At 35.3% G+C, this 20,504-nt stretch overlaps 1 protein-coding gene across 6 annotated transcripts in view; it reads right to left on the reverse strand.

Annotated features, from left to right (window-relative positions):
• The window catches only part of LOC127478845 (protein PHTF2), a 126,830-nt gene that overhangs the window by 16,814 nt on the left and 89,512 nt on the right, over positions 1–20,504 (reverse strand). For 5 of the 6 annotated variants that reach the window (XM_051805058.1, XM_051805056.1, XM_051805053.1 and 2 more), the window contains 7 exons: positions 18,170–18,239; positions 16,147–16,305; positions 11,248–11,413; positions 10,413–10,577; positions 4,707–4,908; positions 3,277–3,435; positions 64–282 (listed from right to left, as the gene is read on the reverse strand). In XM_051805058.1, the coding sequence (XP_051661018.1) occupies positions 64–282; positions 3,277–3,435; positions 4,707–4,908; positions 10,413–10,577; positions 11,248–11,413; positions 16,147–16,305; positions 18,170–18,239 (1,140 nt within the window). The remainder of the gene's footprint in view (positions 1–63; positions 283–3,276; positions 3,436–4,706; positions 4,909–10,412; positions 10,578–11,247; positions 11,414–16,146; positions 16,306–18,169; positions 18,240–20,504) is intronic. The other variant, XM_051805057.1, reaches the window with a different exon arrangement.

Here is a 20,504-nt window from a genome sequence, read left to right on the forward strand (position 1 = left end):
TAAAACAGAAAATTCTGAACTTGTGTGTAGTGTAAAAAAAAATCAAAATTGGCAGATACCAACCTGATGAAAGGGGTCATCTCTGTATTCTTTCTTCACGCATGGATTCACTTGAGGGCTTTCCACATCTGTCTCACTGGTACAGGAGGAGTGACACTCTGCACAGTGCAACAGGTCCTCCCACAGCACATCTTCGGTTTCCGACTCCGGCCTCGCACTCTCAGAATCCTGCCTGGAGCTTGAACACCGAGAACTGCAGCTTGTACCAGATTTAGGTGTATCCTGAAATTGAAATTTGCATTGGAATTAACGCAGCATTTTTATTCTACAACGTTTCTTGGCAGAACAGTTAGAAAGTTCAAATTAGTTAACCTGTGTTTATCTGGGTTTTTTATGTTCCAATCCATCATCTTTCTCACCAGAAAGATTTAGATGTTTATTGAAGATGTGTCTAAGAGGTCGCACATTTTAAGACACTGTACAAAAAACCAACAATCCATGACTCCTGCTTTGTTGAGGAGGGGATCACATAAAGAAGAATCAAATCATACTAACTATTAAAAGGAAATAACAACTTTACAGATTTTTAGAACTCATTAGTTTAGAATTTAACAGCAACTATCAAGCTTCCAGCTGTCTCAAACTTCTGAAGAATTGATTCTCAAAGTCTCCTAAAATCACATTGTTACTACTTACATATCTTCTCAAAGACAGAGTGAGTTTGTTTGCAGACAGTAATGCATCAGGTAGAGAGGAAAGGGTACACATAGCTAATGCCAGTTATATGCATAGTCTGCATAGTCATACATAAAATTTTAATTATTTTAAATAATCTGCACTTGAGAAACAAGTATGCCTTATTAAACTTAAAGTTTACCCAGATGTTAGATAAAGAAAGAAAAATATTAAGTATAGGACATTCAAATCTCCCAGTGCATACACAAGAAACAATCTATAGTTGTCTTCAGGACAAGAATGTGGAGTTTTTAACTACTTTCCATAATAAGTAGAATCCATTTCCTACAACACAGAGATGAAGTATTAAAAGCAGTACCAGCCTACTCATTACCATCCTCTGGCAATTTCCATTCCCTCAACACAAAATTTACTTCTTTCTACTAATTTTTCTTGAGAACATACACAATTTTTTACACTGAAAAAAAAAATTAAGCAATGTTTCGACAGACATACTAACTTATTATCATAGAATCATAGAATCAGCTGGGTTGGAAGGACCTCCGAGATCATCAAGTCCAACCCTTGATCCAACACTGCTGCAGTTGCCAGACCATGGCACTGAGTGCCACATCCAGTCTCTTCTTAAAAACATCCAGGGACAGAGAATCCACCACTTCCCTGGGCAGCCCATTCCAATGTCTGATTACCCTCTCTGTAAACAAATTCCTTCTAATATCTAACCTAAACCTCCCCTGGCACAACTTATGATTTCTAATGCATTACTATCTAAAGAAATGCTCTTCAATCTCTCCGAAAACTACATATTTTATGTAAAAAATTTTGTAAATAAATATTTAGAAAAATTTGGTCTGAACTCTCTCATTTTACCAAGTGAGGGATAACATCAATGCAGAAGAAATCTGAACTATTTTTTTCTTAAAAATTAAAAATTAAGTATTTATAGAAAGTAGTCGCTCCGGGATACCATTGAGGGCTGAAGTTACTAAAGTAGGAACACTAAAAAGAGCTTGCTCAAACAACAATTAAGTTGACAAGTAAACATGAAGGTAAAAGGAAATGCAGGACAGAATTTGAGAGTATATCCACTGACTTCACTAACTTTTTTTTTTTTTTAATACAAAGAAAGCTTTCACTGAATCTAAAACTATTGTTTCATTTCCTTTGTAATTGTGTGGGGGAGGCGAGTTGGGAACAACAAAGAAAGGCTTCCTCTTTCATGGCATCAGTCAGATCAGTAAATGGGGAACAGGGTGAAAAAGTACTGCCAGACCTACACATGGAGCAAATTTTGTCTCTTCAGTTTCTAAAGGTATCTACACAGCCTTCCCTACCTCTGAAGTACTCTATGCAAGAGAAAATATATTTCAGCTAAGAAAAGAAAAAAATCAACTGTAACAGTGTCTTTCTGCTTCCTCTTGTCAAGCACTACAGCTGCACAAGGATACAGTCAAGAGACATCTTCTGTAATACGAAACAAACAGTTCCAAGTATCGACCTGCTCAATTATCCTAAACCACACATGCAAAAGGCACTCAAATCAATAAGCCTTCTGGATCTTTTTAACCAAAGTCTGTGAGAAATAAGTGAAAGAAGATAAGATCATCTAGTAAAGTTTCCTATGCAAAGCATCAAGGCTTTGCAGTTGTGATCAGAGAAAGTAATATCTGAACTCTTCCAAGGAGACATTTCTTATATCAAGTAGAGAGCCTACTCATGAGGCTCTGCCTATCAAACCCACCTGGCAGTGGACTTTTGTCAGAGCTGATTTTATTCTTTACACTCTTTGGTCACAGAAAGTGAAAAAACAGCAATACAGCCTTTAAAGTGTCCTGTATATCTGTTAAGTTGCACACCATTAGCAAAAAAGAGCATAAATAAATAAATAAATAAATAAATAAATAAATAAATAAACAAATAAAACCACAATAGGATATGCCTCTCTCTTTTAAAGTCTGAGTCCTTACAGTTAAGGACTCTGGTAATATGGAATCTATGAACTCCCCTCTTCATGATGTCATGAAGTCTCTTAAAATTTCTGAATCTTTATGCATTAACAATTTTGTTAAGACTTCATGACAATATTTTAAATTGTTTCAACAAACATGAGCGAATGAAAACTCAGAGTAAATCAGACTTCTCCACAAGAAAGCCAGTGAATCCAAAATACAAACTAAATGGAGAGTAACAGGAGCAGCACCGTGATGAAAATTTGTATACTGTCAATTACTACTGTTTCTGTAACAAAGCTAATTTCTAGAGGAGATAACCAGTGTCAAGAGACAGTAACAGAGTTGCCATAACCTGAGGCAAGATGTACAGAACATATTCTAGGCTCCTTATAACAAATTGAAAAATAGGATGAAGCTCAAACAAACTAAATTAAAACCTCTTAGTTTCAAAACACTGTCATTAAACTAAAACAAAAAAATCTCTGTCCCCCATCAACGTGACTCCCAAATAACAGACTACTAAAATCCAGTACAGGAGAAAAAAAAGTTTGAGGAAAACATACTTATTCATTAAGAAGTCAAGAAGTTTTAACAATTTACAGACAAGAAGCACCAGAAATGAACATACCTCCAGAGGATAATGTTTCTTGTAATGGTGAGATTTCCTGTTTCGAAGCGTACAATCACTAGAAGTGCGTTCCACATTGCGACGTAAAGAATAGCCAGTTTCAGGCCCTTCTTCACTGGAAACTTCATCTGATAAGTTTGTCACAATCCTGTGAGTATCCTGGTGCAAGAAACACAGTACTAGTAAGACAGTCATATAGACTAAGCCTTGTTCTCAACTACTGAAATCAAACTTCTTTCTACACCTTTAGTATCTATGCTCAGTTAAACCAGATATTAACATATTTTCAAGTGTCAAAATTAATTGGTACCATTAGCATTATGAAACAGAAATTGTAATATCAAAATAAACATTTTTCAAATGAAGGGCTAGTTTATATTATACCCAAGAAAAATTCCAACATTCTTATTTTAGATGTGATTTTGTCTCAATTGAAGCTAGCAAGAAAGGCTTAGAGGAAATGTATTTACATTGGGGAAAAAATTATAACAAACAAACAAAACCCAAAAAACCCCACACCAAAAAAACCCTAACAAAACTGTGATAGCAGACACTCTAACACAGAATTATCAACACACACAGTACAAAACTAACATTTACCTCTTCTCCCAAGGATAAGGTGCTACAGATTGCATGCTGAGATCACTTATTTATTTCACTTCTCATTTCCCTGATTTTAAACTATAGTTAAAGTATCCCTTACAGTAACAGAAAGAAAAAGGGCAGCAAAAAGATCAACTGTGAAAAGCTTTTTTGTATATTCTCATTTGTTATGAGATCACCAGAAAGGACCTTGTAAAGTTTCCTTCAGAGTCTTCCTGTCTTCAATGAAACACAAAAAGGACAAAAATAGCAAAGTTGCTCTCTGTGAATACAACAAATCCTTCCTCCCCCTGCAACATCATTCTCTCTTCCATGACAAACTCCATTTTCTGAAATGCTTCAAGGGCAGGACATTTCCCCTTTTTGACAGCCAAGTTGCAGACAGAAATAGGGACAGGCAGAACAGTCTGGGATGTCTTCTCTACTGTGTTTTGCACTGACACTGAAATGTTTTGATTTTCTTCAGAGGAAGAGATGAGAAGGAGAGAAGAAAGGACCCTATTCTAGTCTCTGCCAATTTCTCTTTAATGTAGATCTCACAAAGCAAGTTCAGCATAGAAACATCTCATCCATTCTATCAAAGAAATTTAAAACTGTTTTAAAATCCTTTTTCTTAAAAGTCCTTGATTTGATGAATTTCCTGAAGAACATAAAATGCTTGGAACTGATAAGACAACTGAACCTTGCTATCACTGCTGAGAAAGCACCTCCTGCAGAGGAACAAAGCGAAGTTCCTGCTCTGAGATGAACCTTCATCACTTTCATTCTGACTTCATCATCATTTGACAAATTAATAACCTTCCTTCGAAAGCAACAAGCACACTTACTTTGTGATGACTGTGATTGCTGAAGACCTCTCTGGCTGTCGAAGTGCTCCACCCTGTCTCTTCTGGCCTGATCACTTCACAGCGACGCTCGTGGCCCTGCACACATTCCTCACTGCCTTTACCTGTCTTTTTCCCATCAAGGGACACGTAGCCATTATCAGTCTCTGTGGATTTATCTATTGAGTTCTTTGCTTTCTTAGACCTATATTTAAAACAAATACATGTATTAAATTAATTATTCTCTCAGTTATTTCCCAGTCTAAGTCCTACTTATTCCTCTCAGATCCTGTTTTAGTTCTACTACTAAGATGACCCCAAACAAACAACATTAACACTTGATGCAGTATTTGTAACTATTTAATCTTGTAAATAATACTCATTATTTTGTAACAATTTTAGGAAAGTATAAACTGTCAGAGTGTGTGAATGAAATGTGCACCATTATCTACTGAAAGAAGAGAAAAGGAAATATATTTTTTAAAACTAAAACTTTCACAGCAACTTTGGCAATAGAAGAACCACAAACCTCAAATGTAAATGAGAAACTCCTCTATTCCATCTTAACGAGAAAAGAGGTATGATAGAAGTTGCTTTAAGGATTATTAATTCAAAGCAAGCATGCAATTTCCTGAAGCTGCAAACATGCCTTTTATTACTCTCTACACAGATATTTTTTGTTGTTTTAAATACACTTTGCTTATTGACAACTCTGCTAAACAGAAGGGGATTTACCTTTTCCTGTATTATCCTGTAACACCTCAGTAACATTTTTAAATATATCTTACAAACACAATAATTAAACCTTTTTTCAAAGCATAAAATCTTAAGACTACTTATAATGGTGAAAAGTCTTCCATAACATCCTCTAGAACCAAGGCCCTTTACTAGTCAATAGATGTAGCAGCAAGACTAATGTAAGAAAAAGGCTTTCTCAAAGCAAACATTTGGATGATTACACTTCCAAACTAGAAAGTGCAGTGGATGAAGGAATGAAAAGGAATAACAGCTTGCTACCTTACTGACAGAGACTACTTTTAGTCTTCGATTAAGCTTCTGTATTCTCAAAGTAAATTAGATTTTACTTGTTAGCTTCTCAGAATGCTTGGTGGGGAAGCAGGGGGGAGAGAGGAAGAGGAGAGTGTTATAAATTAAGCTTCCAGAATTTTTTACTTTTATTACAAGCAGAACACTGAGCATAGATCATAGAACTACCAAGAATCTGTCCAGTTGATCTTGTGCTCCTATGAGGGAATATGTATTGCCTTTCTCTTTAAGGAGTGAGGCATTCTGTGAGGGCTTGGATTACACAGCAGAAGATTAAATTCCTCTTTAGTATGTACATCAAACAAATTGGGAGAATTTGGATAGTCACCTCACATTCCTTCCAAGATAAGGTATCCCACACATAAAGGGGAGTCCTGAACACAAAAATTCATTAGGAAGAGCTGGATAAAATGGAAAATAAACCAAAAAGGACCAATTCTGTCGGAATGCAGACAAAATAATGAAGAGAAGGGACAATGTTACCATGGTGTTTCATCTTCCTTTTTCATCTTTAATCTCATTTCCTCACCCCTGACTAGAAAAAATCTAACATTTATATTTCTTTTAAAGCAAAGGAACTGCTGCTCCACTTCTCTTATATGAAGCTATGGAACTCACCTAGTATTCTCTGACCTACTCCCAAATTCTTGGCCAACTTAATTTCTAAAAGAATACAAAACCATCAGAAACACTTTCTGCAGCTACTATATATTTGCATGGATTAAGTTTTATTACAAGCTTACAAAAGTAAAGAGCCAGCACATGCTTCAGCATGTGTGGTGTGCTGGAGATCAGTCAGTGAGCCTCCTGTTTGCAGACTGCCAATGTGAGAGCTCACATAAGGAGCTTGAATTTTCTAGGTCCATTAAGATAATCTAAAACATTACTGAGGCTTTGGACAAAAAGGTCAAGCTATCACCAGTAAACACACTAGAACTTTATTTCTGTGCCATTCCTTAATGCCACTGTTTAGCCAAGTTAATGAAGACAACTGACGATAGGGAAAGCTCCAGTTATTATTGAATGGAAAACTTTGCTTTTCCATGTTTGGAATAAAGCAAGTACTGTCCTTTAAGTGGCAACTCACTGTAAAAGTTTCAATAAGGTCAGTTGTGAGTACTAAGGAAGTAGTACTAATATTAAATTATCTGCAATAAGGAGGAATCCAGAGCAGCAAATTTGTAATTCATTAAATATACTTCCAGCACTATTTAAAAATTTCTTTTTAACAGTGCAAAAGCAAACACAGCTCACATCACATGCACACACACATGCAGTCAGACACACTTCCTCCACAACAGGAGTGGATTAACATGACTATTCCAAGTTTGACTTGAGAAGTTTTTATACATTTTATAAAAAATTTTAAAGCTACTAGGAAGAAGTAACCTCAAACAGTTGAATAAGAACAGATAAAAGAAAGAACTTAGACATATATGGACAGTTTGTTCAGACAGGATTTCACTACTCCAGCAATGTTTAAGTGCTAAAATCACAAGAGGAATACTACCCATCTGATATCAATTAAGGCTCATTTTGAAAAACAGGTAGCTTGTCTGAAGTCTTTATTTGCTTCTAACATAAAAGCCAGTTATCTTTTGTAAGAATCCCTAAGTTTAAGTGTAAGCCTCAAGCCAGAAAGACATACATTTAGGCTTAAAATTAGACTTTCATGCACTATATTGTGCTAAAAAACAAACAAACAAAAAAAAATAAAAAAACACAAACAAACAAAAATCCCCCAAAAAACCAAAACAGTTTTTCCCTAGCAGACAGAAATGTATAGTTTCCTAGAATTACTATATATACATATATCATAAATCAACTTTTACAGTTTTATGCTAGAACTAAAAGTATTTAGAGCAAGGCAGACAATGCCATGAATAAATCCAAGGTCTTAAAAGGTTTGAACATGTGCAACATCTAAGTCAAGAATGACTTAGTCTTATTTATGCATCAGCTAGAGAAAATACTACGGAAGATTTAAATCAAATTTCTGGAAGACTTTAGATTTTCACTGTCAAGTACTCTATTCCAATGTATTACCATTGGGATTGGTCACAAAAACTCTCCTCCCTGTTCCCACTGTGAAACTTTTAGAGAAGTTATAAGATTTCCACTGGAGTAAGGACACAGAGCAAAGTCTCAAATCAGTACTACCTTCTGAATAAATCACCTGTTTGGATATTGCCTTCTTTTCCAGTGAAACTATTCAGTATTTTCTAAACTGTCACTGTGCTAGATTAAAGTACAGAATTATATTTTATCAGTCAGACTGAGTTCTGCCATTCAAAAGGATATCTATTGAATACACAGTTCCAGATTAGCAATGACCTGAGTGTAGGCAAATGATCTAAGTACACAGACTCCTGCCCTAAACCAGAGAACATAATTTCTGAGGTTAATTTTGAAATCATGTATTTATAACCTATATTTAAAACTCCAGAAAATGTATGCCAAAGCTTAATATATGTGAAAAACTGCTGTAAATAAACACTAATGAGACAGTCTAATGTGCTTATCTAAAGAGTTCCCAGATATGTCTTAGGAAACAGGACAGATGTCACTGTGAAGCTTCCTTGCACCGAGGTTTCCTAAGATATTCTTTAAGCAACATTACCAAGCAGTCAATGTACTCCACACTGTGCTCTTGCTTCCTCACTCCCAGCCCCACTCTGCCACCCCACACTGCTGACAAAGCTGTTTGCATTACCATGAAAAAAATTACATGAAGAAACTGAACTGCATGGTTGAAAAAGAGGTTATTTTTTCAACTAGACAAGTTCCTCATATGGTTTGTATGGCTCCAGACATACAAACAACTGTGCCTCTGCAACTGAAGAGGTGACAAAGGACTAAGGGCTATTTACAGCATTCTCAGTCACTCTGTGCTCTTTTATCCTTTGAAGATACTGTATATGCTAAGTAGTAATCATGGAGGCTTAACATCTATATATATATACACTACCTCTCATTAAATGGTTTAAACAAGTCTTTAGAGTAAGTTCCACACAGCCCTTCTCAACTGAAAACAGTCTGAGCCCAACAGTAGGAAAGGTAAGGAAAAAATGAATCTTCCAACACTTCTCTTCTTATTGAAGATCAGTATCTTCAATGAATGGAAAACATTTAAAAATTTACAAGACTATAATCAAAACATACAACAAAGTAATGCATTCAGACCCGAAGAACAGCCATGGTGCCTATTACTGTGACCTACAGTTTATCAAAGCTAGATTAGTCTACACAGGAAAAAGTCAAGTGAACTCTCCTCTTGCAATATTTTAAAACATTGTTAAAACCTCTTCAAGGTTTCAAGTAGATATTCCCAGAATATCTTATATAACTTATATAACTTATGTAACATAACATAAGTTTTCCCAGTGGTTAAGAGCACATATCACAGGTATGACAGACATATTAGTGTTGCCATATTTAAGATGCAGCATGCACAACAAAACATCAATGTAATAACTTTGCAGTATCCCTTTTCTCAATTTCACACTATGAGCAAATTTTCACTTGTTAATACATGCTGATACATAGCACTCAAAATACTGCGTGTATAGCATATCTTGAACACATACTGCTATAGAATGTTTGTTTTTTTAAAAAAACTTTTTAATTGCCCAGGGCACTACATCAGCAGATTGATCCTTTCCAAGATAGCTCTGGAACCCAACAGGTTTAGGTGTTTCTTCTAATTATAACAAAACTTATCTTCTACATTTATTTATAAACTAAACACTGTGCCTATTTGAATCCTGAAAGCTTTTCCTTCAGAAAAAGTGTGGGATTTGATGACAGTGACAGAGTTCAATAAGCATTCTTTCCGAGTAATAAGCAGCTAATGTAATAAAGTAAAACTGAAGAGTTGAACTGAGAAACTGAGCTGGTTTGTTCCTGATAGCCCACACAGAGTACTCCTAATTAAATAAAAGTTAATTCTCTACCTCGCTCTCGTGAGATCCTGCCTGGAGTACTGTGCTAAGCTCTGGGGCATCAATCTGTTGGAGCAAGTCCAGAGGAGAGACAAGAAGATGATCAGAGGGTGGAGCACCTGTCCCATGAAGACAGGCTGGGAGAGTTGGGTTTGTTCAGCCCAGAGAACAGAAGGTTCTGGGGAGATCTTACAGCACCTTCCAGTCCTAAAGGGGGCTTCAAGAGAGCTGGAGAGGGACTTTTTAAAAGGGCATGTAAAGACAGGACAATGGGTAATGGCTTCAAACTGAAAGAGGGCAGGTTTAGATATAAGGAAAAAATTATTTACTGTGGAGGTGCTGAGGCACTGGAACAGCTTGCCCAGCAAAGCTGTGGATACCCCATCCCTGGAAGTGTGCAAGGCCAGGATGAATGGGGCTTTGAACTTGGTCCAGTGGAAGGTGTCCCTGACCATGGTAGGGGGGATAGAACCAGATGATCTTTAAGGTTCCTTTCAACACAAATTATTCTATGATAATTCCATATTTTTTCAGAATTATTGCATCAGCATTTGCAAAAGTCAAGAAACAACAATTAGTACATTTTCAAATACTGAGATGAGTTTGCTATTAAGAACAAAAAACTAGATCAATAGAAGTTTAATCATTACATCAATGTTTACTTATTTAGAAAAGGGATAGTGCATCTCTAACACATACGTAGCCTTAAATAAATACAAACCCTGATAAAAAGAAAGCAGCATGCCAGATATCTCTGAAGACAGCGCCAATACTGCAAGAGGTGCTTGTACCGTAGCTCTGCACTGTTCCCTCCTGTGTGTTATCTGTGGTACTAGAGCCATCTCCTTCCCTATGTACTTCCAAATGTGCTGCTTTCCTTAATTTCCTTCATCAAAAGAGATTAAAATTGGAAAGTAGCTTTGTAAGTGCAATTTGCTAGTTCTGTAATGTGTTCAGCAGTTTAAGCATGCAAAAACAAGCAAGATTTCAAAAGTATTTTGCTAAAGTTTTATCGTATAAATTTTATAAATTCCATTTAATAAAACTAAACATTGCACATTATCATAACACTTAAACACAAAATAAATTTCACTTCATCATCAGAGGCTTAGACTACAAAATTCACTACTGCAGGGTTTCCCATTTTAATGGGACAACTCACAGTGGCAAACCAGTCAGTGAAGTACTTGGAAGAAAGGTTCTACACTTCAGAGAGCATCTCCTTTAATGTATGCTTCCCACAGATCACTGGACAGTATTGCATAGTTATAAAACTACATTTGCAGTAATATAAACATTGTCACTCTATTCAGATAGAAACTGTTTTGAGGCAAAAATTCAGATTCAATGCATTAAAATTCAAATAAAATTATGCATAAATTAGCCAATGCATAAAAGTTAAAGAGCACAGTTAAGCACCCATTTTAAAGTTTCAAATAAAAACAGAGCACTAATTTCTCATCTCTTGCAAAATAACCCCCTACATTTTTTTCATGCATGTTCTTTACAGCAGTTCAACAATCCTAAATGATAAAGTACTTTAACACAGACTATACCTTCTTCTTTTACCCCCTGTGCTAGGAGGTGGCTTAGGAGTTCGTGTTGAAACAATCTGACAGTGCACAGTCCCAAGTAGCAACATTAGCCATATCGGCCCAATGACTTCAGTCAGAGGTATATTATGTGGGCTTTGGGCTGTATAGAATAGCACTACAGCAGCAACTGGAAAAGAAGGGAAATGAAGTTGAGTTCAATATTTGAAATGCCTGAAATGGCCTACTCGTTATATGGCTTTTGTTAAAACCAAAACCAGTCAGTTAGCCCTTTACCTGCATTTAAATCACCTCATGTAATTCTGAGAGAGAAATCCTAATTGCTAAAAACCAGGAGCAATAAAGGTTTAAACACTTGCCTACTGTCTTAATACCTATCTTTAATTTCACACTATATTATAGGTATTGCTCAAAAAAAAAGGTGGCAGAATGAAGGTGGGGAAAAGCATTTGGAAAGCTATATCTGTCATGAAACAACTTTAAATTACAATGAAACATTTGCAGGAGAAAAAACCAAAAAGCAGCTTAAACAAATGGAATTCTAGATCACCTATAATGACACAGCACAATCCAACAAGTTAAGTGAGACTTGAGACTAGAAACTCTGTATAGTAGAATGTATTTTAAACTCCATATTCCAGTTAAGGGACAAAATTGCCCATCTGGATAGACAGCCACTTGTAAGAGCAACCAAGTATATATTTCACATATACTTGTGTGTATATTTTTTAGCAGTGAGGAAAGATCAGAGACAAAGCATGTAAACTACAAGCTAGTTCAGCTGAAGTGACAGGACTCTAACTAGCACTTGTGGTTGGAAAAGGAGGAGCTTCTAATTCCATCGTTAACTAATAATTTTGTAACCCTATAACCACTTTCCACATACAGCCAACACCCATCCAGCTATTCTTTCTCCTGTACCCACAGCCCGACCACTTAGAAACATTTTTACAGGCCCCAGGTCAATCTGAACACATTCACCAGGTGTGGGGCAGGCAGGAGAGGTAACCCCTCTCTTTTTCTGCTTATTCTATGTCCTTGCCACTCTGCCTCTCTGGCTTGGAGTACTGTGTCTACAAATCAGCTGAGAGAAGCTATCAAAAAAAAAAAAGCCCAAAACAAAAAGCACAGAAACTCCAAGACACAATTCAGAAACAGAACTGGGAAATAATTATATGTTCCTACCACATACCACGAGAACTTGGTTTTGTTCTTGTACTACTAAGAAGTGAAAGTCCCATAACTTAGGCCTACTCCTAGCTCAAGAAATACATGGTATAAGTTCAATAGTTTTCACCAATTCTCTACTGAAATTAATCGAAAAAAATGCAGCCACATGCAAAGCTACATGCCACATTCAAACACCTAAAATAAATCACATGAAGCCACACCTAACAGCAGATACCTGGACGTGATGTTCTCCACTAAAAAGAGATTCAATGTGTTTTTCATTAACTAATCTTTCACAAGGTAACCAGTATTAAAAACATAATGAACATATGAAACAACTGAAATATTCTTGATTGTGGAAAAACTATTTCTAATTCCTCCTCAGTCTTTTTCCTAAATTAAAGCACAATAGTCTTGCATAGAACACACAGGGTATCTTTTATTATTACGTGTGGAATAAGTTTTTGCTGCATGAGGTTTCTCAGAAAGACAGTATGCATCTATGAGAAATCCAACTTATTAAAAAATAAAAAAAAAAAGGTACAGATAGCAAAAGGTACAGATAATGTTGTCTCTTTCTAAATGAGCTTATCTAGGTTCTCACACATACATTAGCTTCATGAGGTATAAGTGTAAAGAAGTAGTCAATTTTGACTCCTACCATAAAATTAGGATAAACATATTCTTCTGAGAACACAGAGCTCCAGAGATCCATGTGAAATGATTTGCAAGAGTAGGTCTACACAAAATAATTTTAAACTTCACTACTGCTACTTAATAGACATTTAGCAAAGCAGAGCTGTCTAGAAGAAATCATGTTCCAGAAGACAGGAATCTGTAGACTGGGGACTCCCACCACAACGTTTCACACAGATTTAAGAAAATGTTACCAATCTCCTGATCTTTCAGTGGGAGGGGAGGGAAATCCAAGAATTTCTTTGTGCCCAGTGTGTCAATATGCTCTCCTTCAGGTTATCCAAGAATTGGTCCTACCAACAGGTAGGTAGGAGTGGTCAGAACAGGATTTCTCACAGCACTTTTAATTATTTCTTTACATATTTATAGTATTTCGACTTCCACTTTCCTAAAACAGTGGTTTATTTTGTGAAACAGACACAAATGAAATTATATCACACTGAGCAAAAAGTTGTCTCAAAGAAAGCAATCATACATTTCAAAGACCAACAAGCATTTATTTTTAGAGCATTTAAGGCTTTTAAATACTTGTAATAGCAAATTTAAAAAGGCATACATACTTATGTATCTCACCACCACAGTAAACAACCATTACATCACTGTTAAAGTTTCTTGCTTCATACTTAAGAAATACATGATAGAGATATGCATTGTACTTTCACTCTTGATTTTCCCATTAGAATATAAAAACATTTTTAAAGTAAAAATGAGGTACTATTATATATTAGATAGATAAGGAGTCATAAGAAAAAGGTTTTACTTCTACCTTAAGTCACTGGCCTGTTGTGTGACCTTGAACAAAAAACATTTGTCTGTAGTTCTCTTATCACACATTGTGCTAAGCACTTTACACTAAAGGAAACCAATGCAAATAAACCTGGAGTTTAAATGTACAGCCAAGGAAAGAGCTTTTTCTACAGACTTACATAAATGCTAGCAAGTATCCTCTTAAACCTAATCAATTTTAAAGCAGTAATGCAGTTCATAAATCTATAGAAAACACTTCATAATTAAAGAAAATAATTTAACTGAACATATAAACAAAATAAAATCAGACCATTTTACAACAATGTCAGTGAGAATCTGTCATGATGACAGAAAGTCCAAGCTACAATACAAAATCCAGATTCAGGGTAGAATTATGGCTGCTGGAATTTGAAATTTCTTTTCTTACTTTTCCATCATAGATTCTTGACGTTTTGGTGCTGCCTTGCCAATCTTGTTAAAATCAGTAACTGAGCACAGTGCTTGGGGGGGGTGGGATGGAGTGTGTTTTAAATAGTTTCCAATAAGTAAATCTGTCAATTTAATTTCATTTCCATGTTCTTTTAATTTATTTCAAAAACTATCAAAAACTCCGCAGCTAATTCAGCACAGTTTAGATATCAAGTATTTAAAATAGTTTATAGAGTGATATGGAATACAATTAATTATTTTATTTGTTAATTCACAACCTCAGAAATATCAGAAATACTTCATCATGTTATAGGCTATATGGGTTAGGGAACTGATGCATTCCAATCATAACTTAGTAAATCCCAGATCGCAAGAAATCTGAGGGGGGAAAGCATTAATTATAAGATAGCTCTGTAATTAATGTCCTAAAAACTTGCTTGCACTCAGAATCTGCATTGTCTTACTATTTTGCTACTTTTAGAGTCTTATGAAAACTCCATATATTTTTAAAATAAATTTCCCAATAAGAATATAAAAAATTACTGTTTCTCAGAATAAGACACCTATGAACATAGTAACTAACTACAATTTCTGTCTTTTACTACCTATATTACTACAAATGAGTTTAAAATTATTAACACTATGAGATCTCTTACTGTAGTACAGACAAATGCTAATGCATGCAACAATACTTCTTAGGAACCTATCTCAGAAATGAGGATAAGAAGGACTTTTGATAAGAGGTCACATGAATATTTGCCAGCATTGCAGGTCTTGAGGCACTGGCACTATGAAAATAATTTCATAGCTGCTAACATCACCACATGAGGTACTGTCATTTTTTTTTTAAAGTCCCTATCTTTTTTAATTAAAATTTCCAAATGATATAGTGATTCACAACTGAAAGGACAGATGGCAAAATTAAAAACATAATATTGTATCTTAATTGATTTCAGTGGAAAATCTATCAGTCATTTAGCTTCTCAGGGTACTTAAGTTGCTCCCAACTTTCATTAACCTTCTGTTCCATTTCTGTTGTACATACTTCTGAAACACTTATTCTTCACCCTTTTAGATACTGACTCACTCCATTACATTTCTTCCTTTCTAGTTTTCTTCTTATATATTACATATATTTAAGAGAATCACAAAGTCAGATTGCTCGAACACAATACTGAACATCCCAAAAGTTGTGAACTCCATTCTGTTTGTTAACAGTTTCCCAATAGCCCTTCTATAATCTAGGAAACATAAAATTAAGATGCACAGTCTCCCCATTGCAGTAGGAAAAACAGCAGAAGCACAGAGGACAGTAAGTCCCTCATTTGCCAGTCATTCAGGAGCACAGCTGAGGTCAGACTGAAGTAAGCTAGAAGGTCACTGCCTCTCATGTAACAAAATAACATGTGGAAGGACAACTGCAAACTGGTCCATCAGAACACCCTATGAGGCTGCACAAGCTGCACACACCTTGGCAGGCTTGGCCTTGCATGTTTCTTGATCAGAGCTCTTGATCTGCACAAGAACCAGACACACCAAAAATCGAAGGCAAGATACACTCCCTAAGCCAAAGGTTTCTTCAATATTGCTCAGTCCTGAACTAAATTAGATAGGCCTGAAAACCTAAATTATACACAGAGGTGACAAACTAATGTGTGCTAAATGCTGAAGACAGTCTGTGAGGAGATCCTTAAATTTTTCATTTTGTCCCTAATATATATGTAAAAGAAATGTTAATGAAGAGACAGAAAACATTAGAATGAACCTTAACAGCATAACGTGAACCAAGTAGCATACTGCAGCTTCCATACAGTTAAAATAAGGCATTCAGTTGAAGCTGATGCTGTAATCCAACTCTACCTTGGAGAAGGTAAAGAACAAGCAGCCAGAAAAAAATGACCCGTGATGTCACTTGTAGCCACCACCTGTAGAAGAACGGAAAGAAAACAACTCTCACGATTCCTTTGCGGGTCAAAGATGTCCAAGGACTTTCAGGTTTTGCTTTAGCAAAAGCAGATCCTTAAAAAAAAAAAAAAAGAAAAAAAGAAATTTAGATTTATTTCATTCTTACGGCTAATAAAAAACATCTAGTTGTACAAAAATTTCATTCTTACGGCTAATAAAAAACATCTAGTTGTACAAAAACTCTACTCTAGCAGAGTAGTTAAGATAGTGAAATGGTGGAAGTATGAGATTTATTCAAATAATTGTGTTTAATAATTGCTCCTTTAAATAACTATCTCCTCCATCCAAAATGGGCATAAATTGTTGGTGCCCTCTTGGTTGCCATTATCAGGAATTTCCAAAAATTCCTGTATTTTGGAATGTTTGAATAACAAAGCATTGGCATTTCTTACTATGTCAAAATTATTTTTAAATAAATTACTAAAAGTTGCTTTTTCATAGAGGTATCAGAAACTTGTTATTAAACAATAAGAAGTCTTATGAAAACTACATGTCCATGCATGCACAGCAGAGCCCTTTCCAACACAGCAAAGGGATCTAAAATATCAACATCTGTAAATTGCTCCAGTCATGTCATTTGGGAAAATGGAATAAGGTTGAGAAGCATTGAAGTGGATCTGTCCAACTGAGGACTAGCCTCAGGAGCAGGGAAGTCACCCAAAGAATATTTTTGTCTCTCCTTCCACACCATTTTTCATCTCTCTCATTCAAGCGTCCTTTCTCTCCATTTCTTTTTCTTCCTGCAAATTCCCAGCTAGAAAAGTGTGTAACATTTACTTAATGGGGATGTGACTTAAATTATGCCAAGTTATTGATTGGAAATGGCAACTACTGCATGCTTCTATGCCATCCCCACCTCGTTTACCAGCAGAACTGGTATTAGTGAGCTCTGTGCTGCCACAGGTAAAACACTGCCAGCACTGAAATTGCTTTAATGCCAACTTAGACATCCACGCATAGCAGTCATTTAAATGTTATTCACTTACATCATCATACTTTAAAGTTCAAATGTTATTTGATTTTGTTTCTTTCTCTCACATTCCCATTTTTAAAAGGTTATATTGTAATATTGCACACTCACAGATGTTAAAAGAGATAATGACAGGAGGGGGAGCTCAAGTAATATCCTTTTGGGGTTTTTCTGGACCCATCATTGGAACCATCAGCTCATCTCAGGTCCATATCCCCATGCCCAGATTAGGACAGAGGCAAAAAAGCAGGTGGAAATCCAAACCATGGAACAAACACCATGACCAGGCCCCTCCCAGGGTTGCACCAGAAGAGCCATCGACCCCACTGTCCAAGTGTGAAACACTCACAATGAGTCTCTGGGAATAGCTCTCCAAGTCACCTTTCAGAGGAGAAGGAGATGCTGTCTGGGCAGGTGGGACTCACTAAGGGATGCAGGGGAAAAGCAGCTCATATTGCCCAGACTTACTATAGGACAGTTAAGGGATGAAAAATCTTATATTATCTAACCTTCTATTGCTATTTTGTTATTTAAAACAGGCAAGAAACAGTCGTGGCCTGTACAATTTCTATTCTGCAGAAACTTCAACATAACCTTTCCTCTAGATGTCAGAAGATTTGGAAGAAGTTTGAGTGCCTGGTAATTGGAGATTTCTGAACTAAAAATTTTAAAATGTTTATCCATGATAATGCACAAGTTTTGGTTTTTTTTCAAAATCTAACTCTATACAGTAAAATTTAGATCAAATTCTTAAGCCTTCAGTTTAATCTAGACTTCATAATTCACCAATATTTCCTATCCACCCACTTCAGAGAAGGGTTATATAGGGTTGCTGTGTTTTGGTTTGCTTGGGGTTATTTTAAACTTACTAATACACTCTTGTTATAAGACACAGAATGGCTGTTATTATTATACTGAGAAATGCAGCTTTTTCTAGCTCAGACCTACCTCTTACAAGATCAACATCTATGAGGTCTGGTTTCACATGCCCTGTTTTCTTTGGTTTGTTTCTCAAACCCTGCAAAAGACAAATACTATCAAAACACATTCATGCAGATAACACACATTAAAAAAGACAAAAATATCTATGTGGTCAGTAATTGTATTTAACCTACACTGCTACTGAAAATTCAGACAAATATGTCAACTTCATAGATTTAAAGTCTAGAAATTAAACATTCCAAGGAACAATGCATAATAGATGCCTTTTAAACACTTTACAAGCTAAAAAAAACCCAACCAATTACTGACCCATGAGGCAATTTTTCAAACACAGCTACGCACTGAGAACTCATCTCCCATAGCTTGGCATTATGCAGACAAAGTATGTACACACTTGCAAGAATTAGTAATACATGTCTATTAGGTTTTCAGAACTTTTGCAACAGATTACATTCCTGAATCTCTTTTCTCCTTAGATGTCTAACAAAACTTCACAAAATGCTTACATTGCAACTCTTTAATTCCAAACCTAGACAGCAAATCACGTTGCAATGCAGGAGCCACTAATCAGCAAGCTCTCAGAAATCCAAATTCTAGACAAGTATTGAATTTTTTCTTCATAGTGAATATAAATTAGCCAATTAAAAGGAGGGGAAAAAATCCCACACAATAGGAAAGCAGCAGGAAGAAAAGCAAGTTTATTTTGTCTTTTAGAAACAGCATCTTCCATCACTGAAGAGCCAAACTCTCTTGCAAAGCTTTCAAGTTTGCTTTTAATGCTAAAATGTGATGCTGTACTCTCAAGTCTCAGAGACAGTTGTGAGTTTATTCTGCTCCCTTTAGATTAGACTCTTGGTCACATTAGCCAATAAGGAAACCACAGAGTACAATTCATGCAGAGTAAAATAAAATATTTCAAAAAATATTTAGGATACAAATGGAAATGTTATGAAAGTCATTTAACTGTTTTCATTCAAAAAGCAGTTACATTCACTGGTAAACTGTACATTTTTACCACTGCCCTATTTCATCCACATGTAAAAACACTTATTACTTAAATGTAAATATTAAATATAGATGAAAGCATAAAAATGAAATTATTATCAATGAGAGACAGATCAGTGAAATCTGGAAATGTTAATCTTTATACAAACAATATCAAGCAAAATGTTCAACTGAGTGCAGCTCAAAGTATTTCTCACATCAAAATTCAACTGGATTTATTTTCATGCTGAAATAAAGATAAAATTAAAAAATCAAACTGTTTACAATGAGCTAGATATGTAGTCATTACCTGATGTGTCTATTAGAAAAATGGGAGTTTGTTTGAAACAAAACAAAATTAATACACAGAACTGAAACATGGGGCAGACAAAATGCACTGTGAGAATGACTAATACAGAAACCAGTTGTACTGTAGACTTAGGCACTGCGAAGACCTTAGTATGCAAAATTTTTACAGAACAGCAGTCCCAAAACTGCAGTAACTTTATGCAGAATGAGAAAAGAAGCCCATAATTAGAATTGGAAATTATAATCTAGAATCAGCTACAGATTCTTGTGAAATTTTGCATGTGAGCCATTCCATTTCATAAAAAGATCTGAAGCTTAAAAAGAAAATGCTGAATAATAATTTTCAAACGTATTAGTGCTTACATGCCACAAGATCTTTCTTGGAAGTCTAAATAAAGATGTGCCTCTTAGAAGAAATAATCCCCTGGAAAAATACACATAATCCTTGGAAAAATGTACCACTGTGGCTAAAATTATGTTTTCATTTTAAAGAAAGAATTCTGAAAAAAATAAGTCGAGTGTATAACTTGATGCAACTTTCATGGGAAAAGAAATGGTGACTCATTCCTTAAAAATTCCATTAGTCAAACTGCAAATGTTTTCAGTGTCCGCAGACTACACTGAGTTGGTTCTTGTACTTTTTGCCACATACAGTGAAAGAATTCCATTTATGCAGATGCAATTTCTCCACTCTCTTAATGCATCACAAATATCTGTAATATATATATGGAAAACAGCAGTGTTTCAAACTAAGATTATTTTTAAAAAATATTCATAGTGTTTCATAATGCTCAGACCTATCCAGTTGGTTCATATAATTTCTATTCAGCACCAAACACATTTCAGCTAAGTAATAGGAAAAAAAAAGTTTAAATAAAAATACTTAAAAGTAGGTGCTATTATTGTAAAAGTCCTTTTAAAATTAGTCTTAATAGATTCTATTATAGTTCTAACTAAATTATCAGTTTATAGTAAGAGAAACAGATTTTCTACTAAAAATAAGAAGTTTTCAGATTTTTAGTAAAGTTAGTTTATAAATTATTATATG

The sequence above is a fragment of the Manacus candei genome, unplaced genomic scaffold (assembly GCF_025592945.1).
Source record: "Manacus candei isolate 608988 ecotype Guabito, Panama unplaced genomic scaffold, ASM2559294v1 h1tg000063l, whole genome shotgun sequence".
NCBI lineage: Eukaryota > Metazoa > Chordata > Aves > Passeriformes > Pipridae > Manacus > Manacus candei.